This window comes from Rhinolophus hipposideros (genome assembly GCF_964194185.1).
Source record: "Rhinolophus hipposideros genome assembly, chromosome: 4".
NCBI classification, from domain to species: Eukaryota; Metazoa; Chordata; class Mammalia; order Chiroptera; family Rhinolophidae; genus Rhinolophus; species Rhinolophus hipposideros.
The window spans coordinates 100,513,441-100,531,348 of NC_138050.1; the positions used below are offsets into that span (position 1 = coordinate 100,513,441).

Below are 17,908 nucleotides of genomic sequence, written 5' to 3' on the forward strand. Positions count from 1 at the left end.
TCTAAAAAACACATTCATTACAGCCTGTCTAAGCAACAGAAAACCCATTTACTCATTAATATGCTGTGACAGGTAGCTATTTAGGAGAACACCAGAATATACATAATGTTAAAGATTATTCAGGTGGGCGATCTTACAACCACCTCCCTTACTGCCTAGCTCTTCCCTAGTCTGGGAAAGAATGCTCTCCAATTAAGTCCGATTTGAATCTCCTTAGAACTGACAGACATTTCAGTTTCGTGCTTCCAGAGATATGCTTTTAGTACAGAAATGCAAATGGTTTGCCCCTCCGGTGGGAGATGTGCACATGCCCATCGCGGCACTCTGGTGCCATGCCCCAAAGGCAGTCTTTCTAAAGCCTTTGGCATTTGTGGCTCCACTGTGTCCAGCCTGGCCCACTCAGTGGGCCTCGGGAAGAGGCCACTCGTATGTGGAGGGAGCAACCAGACACACGTGGAGACCTGGGGCTTACTCTAAAGAGCACATAAATCGTGGGAGAGCAGAGAGGTCCGTGCTACTGACCATAAAATGGAAAACAGTCACCCGCTAATGCTTCACTCCTTGCTCCGTAGGACCGGCGCGTGGGCTGCGGGCCTCTGGGCTGACGTGGGAGACTGTGTGTCGATCAGATAGTCTTGGCTGTTGGAAGAGCTCACCAGCCTGTGCCCAGGGTGTGATTTCTGACTCAGCAAAGCTTCAGAAAGCCATGTCCCCCCACCGCCCTTGCCCTGTCTTCCTTGGAATGACTCTTTCTGACCTGGTCGTGTGTCTTCTGACACGAGAGAGAGCTGAGAGAATGAGAGTGAGTGGGTTAGAAGAGGCTGAGAAGAGAAAGATATGCGAATATCATCATCAAAGCCGGAATACTATCTAACTGGAAAGTGGCCTGTTAACGGGGCTACACAGTTTTAGGGAGCCACGTCCAATTTACACGCCCAGAGCAATTTAAATTAATCCCTGTCTCTCCTTCCGTTTCTAATCATTCTTAGACCCACATATGGCCTTTGGGGAAATCCTAATAAAAACTGCTCCACACAGGCTGGACTAAGCCTGCTTTCCTTGCTCTCATCAGCTTGCTCTCGCCAGCATTTGTGGTGATGTTGTCCCACGCAAAGGAAACTGTGTGGTTCTATGTGGAATTTTTAAATAGCTATCCTACTAGAGTCGGCAGCCCCCCTGCACCCCTGGAGGGGGAACTGTGTGTGGGTGGGGGGAATCCAGTGCCTAAAGCAATATTAAGCAAACTTTGTGGAGTGTCCATGACACTCTGTTGGTTCTGATTAACCAGAGGTGCTCCAGGCCGGGCACTGGGGACCTGCGGCAGCACCGGGCTGGCGGCGGCTCCAGGATTATGAGCCTCTTCCAACTGATGAGGTACAAGGCCCCGCGGGATACTTAGAGGGCAACCTCTCATTATTTTGTTTTCTGCTTCAAGCCCCGAGGATACGGGATTCCAGTATACAGCAATAATTTGCTCTCTGGATTAACAAGTCAATATCCTTTCAGCGTCACTGGGATAGAAAGAACGTTGAGTCCAATCTCTAGCACCCAGGAGTTTGTAAGTCAGAGCACTTTTTCGAGATATATATATATATACACACACACACACACACACATGTATACATACACATATATGTATATATATACATACGTGTGTATATATATATCCCACACATATACACATATGTATTTTTTTTTTAACCTTAGGCACATGGGAAATATTTGACAGCTCTACTGAACATTTCATTCAGGAGAGGGAGGCCTGTCTGGGGGAGACCCTGTGTATTTCCTCTGTGAGGAAAACACTTTCTTCATTATCTTCTAAAATAAAAGCACCAGTCTGAGATGAAATGGAATTCCCCTTGACTGAATCCCTTCTAGAAAGGCCCATGAGGGAGACTTCTGAGGGAGAACGTATAGCTGAGCACACGGACTGTCTCGAGGTAAGAATAAAACAAGGACATCCACCTCACAGATGTAATTCCTCTTTATCATCCCAGGTGACTTCACACGCACACTCACGCACGCACACTTGTGTGACAAGACACACACTCGCACGCACACACACACGCACGTACACACACACAGTCAATCTGCACTGATGGAGCAGACAGCAGACAAGAGCCAGAAACTCTTCGATAAATAACCAGTGGATTTGTTGGCCATTTCAGCTCATATAACAACTGCTTCTCAACCAAGGATTCCCAGTTAGGATTTCCATAAAGGGGAGGAAAGAAATGTCAACCAAACAAGGGAAGATGATAGCAACAATAGGAATAATTTCTTGAGGGCTTATTCTAGGCCAAATGGGTACAAGCAGTACTTCATTTAATCATCCAGATAAAGGTAGTGGTGCTATTAGGGAAGAATGGTATTGCCGAAGGGCCAAAAAAAAAAGAAGCCCTTCAAAGCTTTATTTCAACAAAGTGCCATCGAGAGCTCTTCCTTCTCATTTCATGTGAGTTAAAATGAGCATTTCCTATGATCTCCCTATCGATATGAGGGGAGCTCGCAGAGAAGACAATACTATTATTTTGAACTTCAAGAATCTTATAATCCCCTCAAACTCTTTCCCTCTGCTTTGGTCCACCCTGTCACCAGCTGTGAGAGGATAAAAGCGCGTGTGTCTCTATGACTGAAAAATACTTTTTTTTCCAGACGACTTATCTCAAAGGGGAAGTAATAAGACCGATTAGAAAGGTCAAGCGGTTGTGGGACCATGAATTGGTGAGATCACTTGAATCAAAGTAAGAACTCAGTGTAGTAATTTAATCGATACTGACTGTTGAAGATTTAGAATGACTTGTACGTGTGCATTTCAGGGTCGCAGAGCTGAGGGCTATGCGGCCGGTCCTCCCAATCCCACACACTTCACTGTGCTCTCTGGAAGCGTCCTTATTCCCAAGTTTCTTCCCAGCAGGATTTTCGACCAGCTCCTCAGTGACAGGCCTCACTTCCCTGTTGGACTCTGTATCCATCCTCTTTCAGGGCTTCCGCGGGCAATACTGGTTAATGATATCACTGTATTTCGACAGGGGCCCCTCCCACGGGTCCCCGGAATTCCATACAGAAACTGAACTCTTTCTGTCCCTTTGCTTTAGGCAACAAACACTGTATAGGGCTAGGAGTACAGCTTGTTGGCAGATGGGAAAAACTGAGCCGCAGAGAAATAAGGAGTGGTGTCCTGACTCTAGGAGTGACCCTTGAAGGACAAAGCTGACTTTGTAGTCACTTTTGCCATTTTGAGAATAATGCCGAGAAACAACCATTAATATAGCTTTCTTGACAACCATATCAGACTTTTATGTTATTTGAGGTGATTTTTCCTCTGTTGTGTAGAGTCCTTAACATGTAGAAACCTGTGAGAATACGGTATAAGAACAATGCCCCCTTAGCCACCCACACCCAATTTCTCCCTTGTTTTGAGAACTTTCAGGCCAATCAATTTAAGTCCCTCCTATGATTTTAAAAGTAATTTGACATCTGCTGAAACACTGTCATTTCAGATAACTGCTTTTCTTTCCACAAAGACACTATCCTATCCGTAATGCAGCTCACACAGGGACCCCTTCAGCCAGCAGTCAATATGCTAAGTGTCAGCAACACAAGTGTCCTTGAGAAAAAGAAGTTACCTTGGAGTCCAGCTGCTGCATGTAGGACCAAAGATATTCTATGTTGGCTCCGAAAGGATGGACATGAAGAAACGTTGATATGATGCCTGAATTAAAAAGACAAACATTGACATTACTAAGAGGGAACTAAGAGTCTTATCTATGAGATGACATCTCCTAATGTCATCTAGCCCCAATGATGGTTTTATCTGGCTAAGTTACAGTCTTGCCATGTCTTAACAGCACTCAACCAGCATTCAGTAACAGCCTGTTCTGAAGACCGTAACAGCAACAATGGTAAACAGAATACTCTATCTCCTGGAATGACAGTAGTTAGAAAAGCTAGAGTCTGAGATAATACAGAGATGAATAAAGGCATTGCTAAACAAAGACTCCTGGAAGCATCTCAACTACCAATTTTATGCTTGATTGACCAATATAAAATTGTAGTTATTGGAAGGATAAAATCATCTCTTTTCTTTTCCTCCGTGGGCTTTGCAGGAGGAAAACGATGCACACACTTGGGCCAGAAATCACGCCGCCTCAGATTTCCCCGATAATTGTAGCTGCTAGTTATGAAAAGTATTGAATCCATATTTCTCCTAACGGCCACTGAAGGAAGCATAAATCCTTCCCGAAACCTCTGCAATTCCCCCCGGTTGTTGCTGTTGCTTAAAGGAAGCCAGCTCGCTCTTCTTCTCGCTGCCGTAATTTACAAGATCGTTTACCAGGAACGGATCATTTTTGGCTGGAATCTGATTATCACTCAGAAGACTTTTCTATCATGAAAATCAACAGTCAACATTGTACTGACCAAGAAAACACTGGATGTTGGTGGCAGGTGTAAGCTGATGTAAAAGCACTACCCTTCCACCCTCCCTGCTCCTACATCCAAAATCAAAATAGTGAAAATGAAGATGTGGGCTCTGCAAGCTGTGCTGCTATTTGTTAAGAGCCTGTGTTCAGACTGACAATGTTTCAGACCTCTTTTAAGCAGGCAAATCTGAGGATAAGCCCTCACATTGTTTATTCAGAAGCTCTGATGCTCGAAAGCCAAAGCGAAGGGAAGACCACCTTGTATGAAATGCAGTCTGGGCAACACCAGACGACAACACATCTGCTTGCACTCGGTCATCCTAGGAATTGCTGGTGACCTTGGCTTGATCTCCAGTAGGTTGTCATGGTCCCCTGAGCTCCTGTGTGGTGTTTGGGATGTGCTGGGATGCGTGCCAGGTTTTAAAGAAAAGTTCCCAGTTCATCCTTAGGCTGAGGGCAGAGAATCAAAGCGTCTTGACAAGCACTCTTACAGTGAAATGAGGAAGAGAAATAATTCATTACATTTCTCCATAAAACTCAAACCCTCCTTTCAGAAATTGATCTTTTTTTTCCCTGAGACATAAAGCGCTACCATTTTATTCTGAGATCATGTTCTTTTCGCTAAAATGTCCTTCTTTTATGAAATAATGGTGATGATGAAAGGTAATAATGTAGTTTTAATATCTTTAGGTGGCAAACAGCCATTTTTAATGTGTTTGAGTGGTATTGTCTTGTTCCTCTTCTACCACTTTATTTGTTCATTTATGTTTTAATTTTATAGACCTGGCAACTACTTCTCTGTGTCTGAAATTCTCAAATCTGGTAAGGGGGCATGGTCAGTAATCCTGTTACTAACAAGAGTTAAAATATGGGGGCTCATGAATGATTTACTAAAAAAAAAAAAAAATAGACATATTTACAGAATAACTCTTTCATTTGCATTCGTTAAGTAGGAGGGGGGCAGAATTCTTAGGAGAGTTGCCGCTGTTTCAGGATGGTGAGTGGGGCTTTCCCTGCTGTCCCAGGCTGAGGACAAGTGGTACTATGTCCAGCACCTTCCACAGAGAGCCTCCGCCAAATGACAGGTGGGCCCCATCCCCACAAGGAGGAGGACAGCTGTTTCCTTCTCACACACGGGTTCTTCCAGGGAGGAGATGGGATGCTCCAAGAGAGTGGTCCATAGAGTTAGAGGGCTATGGCAAGAGACGGGGAGCATTCCTTTCCTAGTTGGACGTCTGCTTAGGCAGCGGACTGACTGACCTGGCTTTGCACCTACCCGAGCACAGGGGAGATGTGGGGCTGAGATGGGAGCAGAGTGGTGCTGGAGCGTTGGGGTGACACAGATGTGTGGGTTTCCCATGGGGCAAGGGGCAACTCAGAAGGTAGAGGGGCTTAAACAGGCTTAGGAGTTAAGTACCCCAAGGGTCTCAGCAAACAGAGAAGAACATTTTTCATAGTAACAGCCCCACTGGACAGAGACTTAGCAACATCTCCCAGAAAACCCACAGCCTGGCCTATAAATGCCCGTGGGAGTGTGAAGTTAAATGTCTTCAGTGGAATGAACGGAATGAGTCAGAAGAGGATGGGGTCGGGGGGATGGGGGAGAGGTTGATAACTCTTGGCCTAAGAGATGAAATGCCGAGAGAGGAACTTTCAGGAAACCAGGCACGGGAGGACCTGGGTTGGCTGCTTCTGTCACCTCGGAGAGGTTGGCATTCCTCTGTATCTGCAACTTCACTGTGCACTGCCCCTCAGTCCCAATCTTACGGTAGTTCTATTCTTAATTTTTTTAGGCACCTCCATACTGTTTTCCATAGTGGCTGTACCAATTTGCAATGCCACTGACAATGCATGAGGGTTCCCTTTTGTCCACATGCTCACCAGCACCTGTTATTTGTTGACTTATTGATGACAGTCATTCTAACAGGTACGAGGTGATATCTCATTGGTTTTGATTTGCATTTCCCTAATAATTAGTGACATTAAGCACCATTTCATGCGCCTGTTTGCCATCTCTGTGTCTTCCTTGGAAAAATGTTTATTCAGATCCTATGCCAATTTTTTAACTGTTTTGTTTGTTTGTTTGTTGTGGTTGTTGTTGTGGAGTGATATGAGTTCTTTATATATTTTGGATATTAGCCACTTATTGGAAATATCACTTGCAAATATCTTCCCTAGTTGGTTGGTTACCTCTTGGTGTTGTTGATGGTTTCCTTACTGCGCAGAAGAAGCTTTTTAGTTTTATGTAGTCCTATTTGTTTATCTTTTTTAAATTATTAGTTTTGTTAATCTTTGGGCATGGAAACTATTGAAACGATTTTGTTTGTAAAACTAATATGATTTATATATATCTTACTAAAATCAAATTGGAAATTCTGACTCAGAAATGAATATTTTTTCTTAGGACGGTATACAGAACCATCTCAATGGTAGTTAATATTAACAAGCCAGTAGCTTTTCTTTATAAAAGTTTAGCAATTGTCTAAAATGTAGAGACCTGTGGAGCCAAGGCAGGTAGTTAAATAAAGGTTTCCCAAACTTTTCCTATGAATGGCAACCTAGTTATTCAGTATTGCTAGAGATACAGCAGACGTGGGAAGCGCCAGTCTTCATCCTCTCAATACTGTGCCCCTCCTCCGCCTGCTTCCTTCCCTGCCCCATCCTACTAGCGTCCCGGAAGCATCGGTCATGCTACCTGAGAAAACGTCATTTCTAGAGCCTGGCTTTGGATCAGATTCATTTGGGGGAAGCTTCCTAAATAATCAACTAAATCTTCCGTGCTGCTCCTTTGAAAGAACTGGGATTTTTTTTTTTTTTAAATCAAAAGAACCATAGCTGTAACTCAAAATTGAAGGAAAAATGCTCCAGAAGCTGGAGACGACTTTATGGTCCTCTGGGAGGGACGTAAAGGCTTCGTAAAAGGAACACTAGGAACTGAGGGTGGAGAACTTAGCCTGAATTACTGAATTGGTGAATCTCCAAAGGGACAGACACAACAATTGGTCCTGGCCATTTCACGGAGACGTAGAGGTCTCCATATTTAAGAATGGGTTTCCCAACGGTGGAAGTACCTAATTTCTGAACATAAGAAAGGAGTACAGGAGGTTGTCGGTACTCTTAAGCTTTTTGCACATCTCAGGGCTTTAAAAACTACATTAGAGAGATACACAAACCAGCTCAGTGGTAAATCCCTCATTAGGAAGGCACATTTAAACAGGCACAAAGGCATTTTGGGCTTTTCGCACCAAAATCATCTAGTTCATTCTGATTTATAGACTGAGGATCAAAGGGGCAGCATTTAAATTAGCCAACTGCTACTAGCTGCTTACTGCTTCATCCACTCTTCTTTAATCACCTCCTTAGCCGCAATTAGGTGTCAAGGTGCCAGATGACAGGACAGACAAGGTCCCTGCTCTGGGGGAACTTACATTCGAGGTAAGCAAACCCGATGATAAACGTAAAGATGAATGGAGCTATTTTCAGATAGCTGTAAGCAAAGTGAAGACAACAAGAGGTACTAGGATAGAATGGAGGGTAACCTCAAGCTTGTGGAGTGCTACTTTGCACCGGGAGGTTGAGTGAAGGTACAGTTGCCTGAGTATTAGGTGAGAAGGAGCCAGCCACAGAGATCCTGGAAGAAGATTACTCCAGGTACAGGCAACAGGAAGTGCAAAGGACCTGAGGTGGAAATAAGCTGGCAGGGACATGCTTGGCTGGGGAGTGGGACAGCATGCTATTAGAAGTAGGCGGGGAGCCTTGTCTGCCAGAGGTAGGGGTTTGGATTAAATGCTAAATACAGTAGGAAACCAGCGGAAGTGTTCTGAGCAGGGGCATGATATGATCTAAATTGTGTTTTTAAAATTTCATTCAAGTTGCTGTGTGGTGAATAGATGAAAGGGAAACTGGATGACCAATTAGAAGCATTTACACAAGACGTGAAGTGGTACGCAGTGATGTGGATCGCACAGTAGTGGCCATTGAAGGTGGAGCTGATGGCCTGCATGTGAATGGTAAACATTCAGGAGGAATCAAGGATGACTCCTCAGTATCCGTCCTTAGCAACCGGGTGGTACCATTTCCTCAGATGGGACGACCAGGGGAGGAGCATATTAGGGCAGAGAAAAGGGTAGGATCAAGAGTTCTGTTTTAGCCTTATTAAATGTGAGAGGTCCATTAGTATCTAAGTGGAGATGCCAAAGGGTAGTTGGAGATGATGCGAATTTGTGAGTCAGGGGCAACTAGAAGGGATTTGAAGTCAAAGTACTCATCGAGATCACCTAGCGAGTGAAGAGACCTCAAGACTGCATCCTGAAGAGGCCCAGGATTTAGAGTTTAAGCTGAGGAAAACTCATCAAAGGAATCTTACAGGGAGTGATCATTAAGAAAGAGTGGTGTCGTGAAAGCCAAGAGGAGAAAGTCCTTCTAGAAGATGTGAGTATCAAGGGCAGCTGACAGATGGCGGGAGTTGAGAAATTGGCCACGTGACGTTCTTTGGTCACACTGATCTGAACAGCTTCAGCGTGAGGATGCAAGCCAGGCTGCAGTGGGCTCAAGGGAGTGGAGGAAAGGAAATGAAGACTGTGAGCGCAGACACTGCTTAGAGAAGTTATGCTTTGGATGGTGAACAGGGAAATGGGCTGTTGGTTGAAAAGGGTCATGGGGTCAAGACAAGATTTCCTTTTTTTTTTTTAGCAAATCAAAGTTTTAAAAATTGAGATGTAATTAGCGTGCAACATTGTTTTAGTATTAGGTATATTACATAACGACTCGGTATTTCTATATATAGTGAAATGATCACAGTAACTCTAGTTAACATCTATCATCATACATAGTTAACAAAATTTTTTGTCTGTGATGAGAATTTTTAAGATCTACTATCCAATCAACTCTGAAATATGCAACACGGTATTATTGAACTATAGTCGCTATGCCGTACATTTTTTTGGTTTCATTTTTTAATTTTTATTAAATTTAAAAATAAATTTTCAGTTGCAGTCGACCTACAATAGTATATTAGTTTCAGGTGTACAACACAGTGATTAGACACTTCAATAACTTACGAAGTGATCACCCCGACCTTCTCTTTAATGCTAAAGGTGTAAGGCAGTAGAGTGCACGTTTATGTGTTGATGGTCTGATCTTCCGACATATGAGAGCTCCGCCTACGGGCAATGCAGCTTCCGTAACAGCCCTCGCAGACTTTGAGGACTGAGCTGAGAAACATCACCCGGTCAAAGCTCCTCCGTTTGTACACTGTGAGGAGTCAGGTGGCGGCGGCTAAGCAGTTTGCACAGTGCATCAGCCACCTCCATCCACAGACACTCACAGTGGGCCTCCCGTGGTTAGCACCATTTAAAGATCACCAGGAACTGTGTTTTGTCACAGGGCCAATCCATCCCACTACCCTCGTTTCCTCTTATGGACTTTAAAAAAAAATTTATTGGTTATCTGATGAGACCAAAATATCAGTTTGTACGTTCAATTTGGTCAATGCAGTATTCTCTTTAAGTTGGATGAGAAGTGGGATCCTACCAGAATACGCTCCCCTTCCTCAGGCTGCTTGGAGTTTCGTTCCAAACTGTAAGGTTCTGGCCTAGATTAGCTTTCCCTACATCCACGGTGGTGGGGAGTCTCGTGGGAAAGCTCAGAAAACCCCAGGACTATCAGTTCACTGGAGCGGGGCTGGGAGCAGCCACGGAACCTCAGGTCTGCAGAGCAACAGCTTGCTCTAGACAGTCATATCTCGCTGGAAACCAATGGACGCCTGACCATATGCCAACCTGAAGTATGCTTGCTTCATGTTGCAGCCTATACGAAGGCTCCAAGGACACTGAACTGGAGAGCCAGCAGGGAGAATGCTCTGTAAAATCAGCGCTTCCTACTAAGCCACGAGGGGACAGCTGTCTCTGGGCAGCTGCAGAGTGAAAAAGCAAGAGGCAAGGCTGTGGGTGGGTGGTAGACTGATCAAACACTTGTGGTTTGGGCTGATGCTTCTCAGTGTCTTGGGATTCCAAAAACGTTGAAGTTTCCATAAAGCAGTTTGATCCATTTATGTGGTGAGTACAGCACCTGATCTTGCACTGTTCTTTTTTTTTTTTTTTTTTTTTTTAATATCTGTCTGTCTGTCTTACTTTAACTAACCCCCTGAGACTGTATTTGGGCCTTTCAGTAAACTGTTTCTTGTATCTGGAATGGTCTTGGCAGCTTCCTTATCTGTCCAGAAAAACCCTGCGCATCCTACCTTCCCATGAGGCATCTATAGCAAGTAGCCCCTCTGTGTTTCTGATTTTAGCGGGAACCACATTTCATTGCCATTAACCGCTTTCTGTCCCACTCGTCTATGAACTGCCTGAGGAGAGAGATCACCCTGTCACCCCCATTCACTAACACAGTTCTCGGCATATGGCAAGCCGGTAGTTCCTAAAACACGGTCCCAGAAGTACCTGCGTCCGTGTCACCTCAGATGTTAGTTTTACAATAAACAGAATCTCTCTGTGTGGGGCGAAACATTCTGCCTTTTAAACAGGCTGCCCAAATGGATCCTTTCCACAATGAAGGCTTGTAATTTTTCTAGTAGGCTCTTGACAAATGTTGGTTGATTTATTGATACGGACATTTGCATCTTGGAAACAAGATCTAGGTCAATGACTCATTCTTTGTGGTCAGTAGCTTTTAGAGAAGAACACACTTCCCAGATTACTTTTCTCAGGTGCAGCCGAAATATAGTCGCAACTCTCAATTCACTGAAAACACCAAAAGTCACCACTCAACCTTTATAAAGTGCATTTCTCTACATCCCATTCTGTTTCTTAATACCCATGTGTGAGGGGGAACATTCCAATTGAGATGCAGACGGTTGTGTGCAGATGCGTGAAATGGTCACAGTGATGGAAACGGTGGTGGTTGGGGGAGGGCTTGATGTAAAGAAGCATCTTGGTTTCCCATAATATGTCCTCAACTTCAGAGGAGTAGGGAGGATATGTAAAGAAGTTTGCCTGATCAGTTAGACTCTGAGGACGCTTCTCAGGAGTCTGAGAAAGTTTTGAAGAACAATTGCTTTATAAAAAAACAGTTGTGGAGAAGGTTTTGACTGTATCTGGATAGGATTTACAATGACGACCAGCACTGACAGGTGGGATTGGAAATCTATTGTATTAAAACTAATTAAAAAGCAAGAAAAGATGGAGTGACACAGACCCAGAATTACTCTGTCAACATCTCTTCAAAGCCATTTGTCTACTAGTAAAAAAATTTTCATCCATTCACCTTCAAAACAATAGCCAGTGGTTTCCAGCCAAACATTTTGATTTAGGTTTGGTCCTAAATCAAAAGTGTCGACTTACTGTATCCCACACAAGTTCAAAGCCAAATCCAACATTAGGCCGTATACGAAATGAATGAGGAGTTCTGGCATAGAGATAGGCAATGTCAAGCTGATCTAATGTGTTGGGAGATGTAAAATGCTACCCTGCAATGCCCCCATAAAAAGGTAATTCTTTTAGGTCCAATTAGATGTCAACCTGTCTTCACAAGGATTGAGTGCAAAATAAATAATCCAGAAATCACAATAATAAAGTGCTTTCTAAGGGCCTATCTTCTTTAGTTGAGTTGGAACATAACCCTCTGTCTCCATTAACCTCCAAGCAGAAAATCTGACATAGAGGTTGAACTCCCAAGGGACTTAGGTTCCAAATCTGTGAGGTTCTAATTATGTTATCAGTGAAATCCCTCTGATCTTCTGTGATATGAACCTTAGTTTCATGTGTTAAAGACTCCAACCTTCTAAAATGGTCATGAGAATGTCTGGAAAGAATCCATGCCTTTGCCCAGATAAATTAGTGTCACAGATCACCACATATAACTAGGATTGCTATATATATATGGATTGGACTGTCCTGCATCGGCCTAACTGCTGGTCAGGGTGTCCCTCTGTGGTCAGCATCATTGTCCTGGCCTGAGGACATGGCCTCTTGTGAGCCTGGGGATCTGGCTTGGTTTGGAACTTTTGGAATGGACCCAACCTGGCCTCTAGTTGGAAGCGATATGTCCAAATTTTGAAACTCGGATTTGTAACATGTGAGATGCAAATTAATCTGTCTTCCTGTACTCAGTTTTATGTTGGACAAGCAACTAATATACACAGTTACAGAAGAGCCAAACCCCCATTGGTCTGTACGCTCCTAATTTGGAATGTACGTAATATAATCTTGACGAAGTTCATTTCACCTCTGACCAGAAGACAAAGCTATTTAAATCATTAACAAGTTGGAGGTGAATTACTTAAATGATATTTAAGTGGAGTACCTAAGAATTATTTAAGAGAACAGATGAGGAAAACATGATTTCCTTACCAATTAGCAGAGCCTCTTTCTCGGATTTTAAGCCTTGACTTCTTTTCTCAATGTTGTTCTCTCGGTCTTGGTTGACCAATGCGACTGTCAAGACATTGATCTCCTATAAAGTTAAAAAACAAAAACGTACGGGTATTTATTTATGTAAAGTCTCTCTATTTCAATAAAAGCCACCAAGTCACCTAAACCCTATAAAAGAGGTCATCACTGTCATTTATAACTAAAGGTCAACTTTTTTTATTTTTAACTTGTATTTATTTTAAGTGTTTTTCTAGGACCCATCAGCTCCAAGTCAAGTAGTTGTTTCAAGGTAGCTGTGGAGGGCGCAGCTCATAGTGGCCTATGCGGGGATCGAACCAGCAACCCTGGTGTTACGAGCATCATGCTCTAACCAACTGAGCTAACCGGCCGCCCCTGAAGGTCAACTTTTACAAGTAATTAATCTCCTGGCCCAATAGTGGAAAGTAATTCTAAAACTTAGGCTCCTGGCTACAGCTCTCAGCGAACCAAGTAATTCTCTGCACAAGTGGCAAATTTGGTGCAAGTTATCTTAAGTTTTGTCCACATTTTGAGTAAATTGTGCTAGCAAAGACTATATTTTACTGTAGCTGCTCTAACATGTTTTATCTCAAATATGAAAAATTTTCTGAAGAGCATACACAGGCTGATTTATAATACTATGCTAGCAATTTGTGTGCATATGAGAGAAACGGGGCCCACTGAGGAGGGGAGGTAGGAGTGCTTAAGTTGAGAAGGTCTATATCCTTATACACAACTGCAAACAGTAGATAAAGCAAAGGTTGGGAAATTCTTTTCTTTGGAAACTAGAAATGAAGAATTGTACGGCAAACCAATAACACACAAAACACTAAGGCTGGGCTATTTTTAGTTCTTTCTATAGTCATTTTTTTATTTAAAACCAGAGAAAAGGCTTTGACTCATATCCTTCTAGACGTGATATTAGGACTCAAAATATGGACAGTGATTTAACAGAAAGTCAAATTTAATGACCAGAAACCTGCATACCATGTTTCCCCCAAAATAAGACCGAGCCAGACCATCAGCTCCAATGCGTCTTTTGGAGCAAAAATTAATATAAGACCCGGTATTATATATATTATATTATGTTATGTTATATTATATTATATTATATTATATTATACCCAGTCTTATAGTGAAATAAGACCGGGTCTTATATTAATTTTTGCTCCAAAAGGTGCATTAGAGCTGATGGTCTGGCTAGGTCTTATTTTCAGGGAAACTCGGTGTATGGGATAAGTCTTTAGGGTAGCTGAATCTTGTTGGGGGGAAATTTCTTGCTGAAAGATAGGTCTCAAAGAAGGATTAGAATACTGAGAAAAGAGTTAAGGACATTTCCCATAGATGGTGGGGAATCTGCCAAAACGATAGAGGGTAGGTAGGGACAAAGGAGAACTTAGAAAGTCTGGGCAAACGGTTTGGCAGGTGTTACCATGGCTGGAACCAGTTATAGAATATTTTGTAGTTACTACAAAGTAACAAAATTGGACAGGTAAGAGAATACAGAGAATTGTTTGGAGCATATTGAGCATGTAAAGAACACAAACCCCATCTGGAGACATTCAAATAAAAAAAAAAGAAAAGAAAAGAAAAGCCCTCAGTGCATGCCGGTCAAAATAGATCTGGGAACTGACTTTGACCTATGACCTATCATTTTGTAAATCAGAGATAATTAGAGATTGTCAGGAAGGCAGTTCCTCCTGAGAAAGTTGGAAACACTTGGTGAGCATTTGGCTCCTTGAAAGGTCACACTTACCTGCTGGAGACTGAGTGAGAGGGGAAGATGGGTAAAGAATTGAGGGGCCACAGTGGTAGATCAGAAGGAAGCCACTTACTGAGGCCCGAGATAGGCTGACGGTAGGAGTGTGCCCGTGAGGACAAAGGGTCAGAAAGGGTTTTGGGAACAGTCTAGGGAAAGGCTGGAGCCAGCTGGACATAGAAGTTCGCTAGAGAAGAAAGGTGCTCACATGGCTTTCAAAACGGGACCTTGCAAACCAGCCCCAGCAGAAACGCAATCGAGAACTTTAGATCAGAACAAACCCAAAGGCTTATGTAGATGCGAGGAACATATATATTTTACAAAGAGGAGTTCCCGGGAAGAGGATACACATTGCTCCTGTGTTTCAATTACATACCGTATTTTCCGGTTAGGCGGTTGACACAGCCTAGAGGGACACAGAGGGACACGAGAGCACAGAGGGGCACTTCATCTCCCTCGGTGAGTGGGGTCAGGGAGCATGCTGATTTCTCTTAGTGGTATGCCCTAAGGACAAAGAGGTCCCACAGACAAGTGGTACTGGACTTCCACGCCTGGCACTGGGAGGGGAAGACTGTCGAGCAGAGTACAGGTTCTGGAAAGGTCTCCCAACAGAGGTGTAGGAGGAAAGAGGATGGAAAAATAGTAATTAGGGCGATGATTGTATCACTTCAGAAAAATATAAATAATGAACCCCAGGGCCGAGTGGAAACAGTATCTCCAAGAAAGGGTGATTTGTTCACAGATCTGTTCACATGATAATTGGGGAAAAATGAAATTACTGAGAAGAGTTCAGCAGACAAAATGCCCACACTAATTGCCAAAATTGAGTTGTGTCCTGGGGCCATCACACAGTGGCGAATCCAGGTTTAGGGAGGGAAATGGACCAGAGAAGGCTGGCAGCACACTGGAAGCCAGCAGGAAATGGCAATGGCAGAACACACTGAGACCGCTCCAGAAAGCTACTACGTACCCGTCCCCATGTTCCAAGCTGGGGTCATAAAAACAAGGGGGACTCTGAGCAAGCCCAGGAAATGCTGCTGAATTAACGCATCTACGGGGGGTCAGTGTGGCCTCCCAGTGAGGTTGCTTTGATGATGTTTTAGGTTTGGGCAGATGAGGGTGCAAAGACAGAAAGAGACCTAGGATTACCTTTCTGTGGAAATAGTTCTTAAGATTGAATGCTGTGGCCTGTGCTCTGCTGACCACGAATGCGGTGCTCCTACATGGTCACCATCAGGGGTCATCTCTTTGCAAGGCTCCCACACGTGTCTGGCAGGCCTGGGCCTGACAGACCTGAGGCTGGCAGATGCGTCAGCCTTTGGTACTGTTACGAGCTGTGTCCAGAAGGAGGTGGAGGTGCTTTTCTGACTCTCCAGAAGGGAAGCGATACAGTACCTAACCAGGCTGGCCCGGCAGGCTCCAAGGAGTGCGTGCAGACTGTAATAAGTTGGCCGCAAGAATCTCCAAAAGGAAGATTTCTATTATAGTCAAAGGTGTGTCCAAGCATGTTAGTGTGAGACGTGGGCCTCTAACATCCTTTGGTGAAGTGGACCAACTTGGGACTGCTCAAAGGCGTCACTACTGACTAAGCCCCCTGCAGTGCAAGCCTGCCTCAGGCAGGATCCAAACGCTCAGACTCTTGCTGACAAAGTCGCAGAATTAACGAGAGGGGTGAATGTGTAGGTCACACATTTTGCCAGAGACAAAATTTCAAGTTAATATGGATGCAGTGTAAGGGCTAGAAGATAGACTATTGAATTTAGCAAGCCACTTGATATTCTGTGCTTTTGTTTTTTCCACTATATAAAAAAAAAAAAGGCGGAATACTATTCTGCCATAAGAAAAGATGAAATAGTGCCATTTGCGACAACATGGATGGATCTTGAGATTATAATGCTAAGTGAAATAAGTCAGACAACCATATGATTTCACTGATATGTGGTCTATAAAACTGAAAACAACGAAAGAACAAGACAAACAAATGAAGAAAAAAAATTCATAGACACAGACAATAGTTTAGTGGTTACCAGAGGGTAAGGGGGTGGGGGATGGGTGATGAGGGTAAGGGGGATCAAATATATGGTGATGGAAGGTGAACTGACTCTGGGTGGTAAACACACAGTGGGATTTATAGATGATGTAATACAGAATTGTACACCTGAAATCTATGTAACTTTACTAACAATTGTCACCCCAATAAACTTTAACTAAAAAGAAATCCACAAAGCTTGTAAAAAAGGCCGTAAAGGACACCATCACATGACCATATGATTTCATTATGTAATCATGAAAACAAAGATCCACAGCTGTTTTAATTCTTTGGAAATTTCTCTGTTCTAAGATTATGTCATTTAAAGAGCCTAGATTTCTTTGTAAGAAAAAGCAGGTGGAGGTCAGAGCTTCAATGGAAAGCATTAAACAAAATGCTTAGGTTTTTTTTCTTTCTTTTTATAAAAAGGGGGGATTGATTTAATGACTCATTAATCATGGGTTTCTTAGAAAAATTAAGTTAATTTGATCTGTCTGTATTTACAAAAGTTTGTTCAATTCAATAAGACAATTATAATTATTGGTAGGCTGTGAATTTGGGGTAGTCTACAAACTACCAAGGAGATGCAAGAGACATCTGTCCCCTCTCTCCATGGCTGTCCTTAGTGTCTATGAATCTATGATCTCCCAGTGTTTGTCAAAAGAGCTCCACCATCATGACTGGTAAATACACAGAGAAAATGTGAAACTAAATAACTCCCCAAACCAAACTACTGTTGCATTTAAGCTAAGCCTGGTTTTACTTTAGCCACCCAATACATGTTTATGCCACATACATGTAGCCCATGCCTACTCAATGCCAAGGAATGCTAAGGTTTTAAGGACACTGAGTCCAAAGTGGCAGTTCGCACATGCTTACTCAAGAACCAGCAAGTAATTCTTACAAAAGGTCTATACGAAACCGTATTGGAAATGAGAGTAGATGGAACTGGAGGAGTAGGCAGACCACGATGAGGAGTTTGCATTTTGTTTGGAAGGCTTAACCAGTGAAGAGTGTTCAGTAGACGCTTTACATGAACAATGAAGAATTTTAGATTACTGGTTTGGAGGCAGTGAAACTGGAGGCAGGGCTGCCAGGTTGGAGCCTACTGCAATAGTCTGTTTATTTTTTTACCTTTTCATGAGGAGGGTCCAAACCCAGTCAGTGGTATGCAAAACATAAGAGATATTTGAGAGGTAGAACTAAAACATATCTGGTGACTTGAGGATGAGGAGAATGATGAGAATGAGTAGGTACCTTGGTAAAGAGGAAAACAGAGGAAGAAGCAAGTATGGGAGAAGAT

General features: G+C 43.2%; 1 protein-coding gene across 9 annotated transcripts in view; it reads right to left on the reverse strand.

The window, feature by feature from the left end:
• Window positions 1–17,908, reverse strand: part of ENOX1 (ecto-NOX disulfide-thiol exchanger 1) — a 512,775-nt gene that overhangs the window by 7,224 nt on the left and 487,643 nt on the right. For all 9 annotated transcript variants that reach the window (XM_081045517.1, XM_081045515.1, XM_081045511.1 and 6 more), the window contains 2 exons: window positions 12,779–12,881; window positions 3,633–3,718 (listed from right to left, as the gene is read on the reverse strand). In XM_081045517.1, coding sequence (XP_080901643.1) covers window positions 3,633–3,718; window positions 12,779–12,881 — 189 coding nt within the window. The remainder of the gene's footprint in view (window positions 1–3,632; window positions 3,719–12,778; window positions 12,882–17,908) is intronic.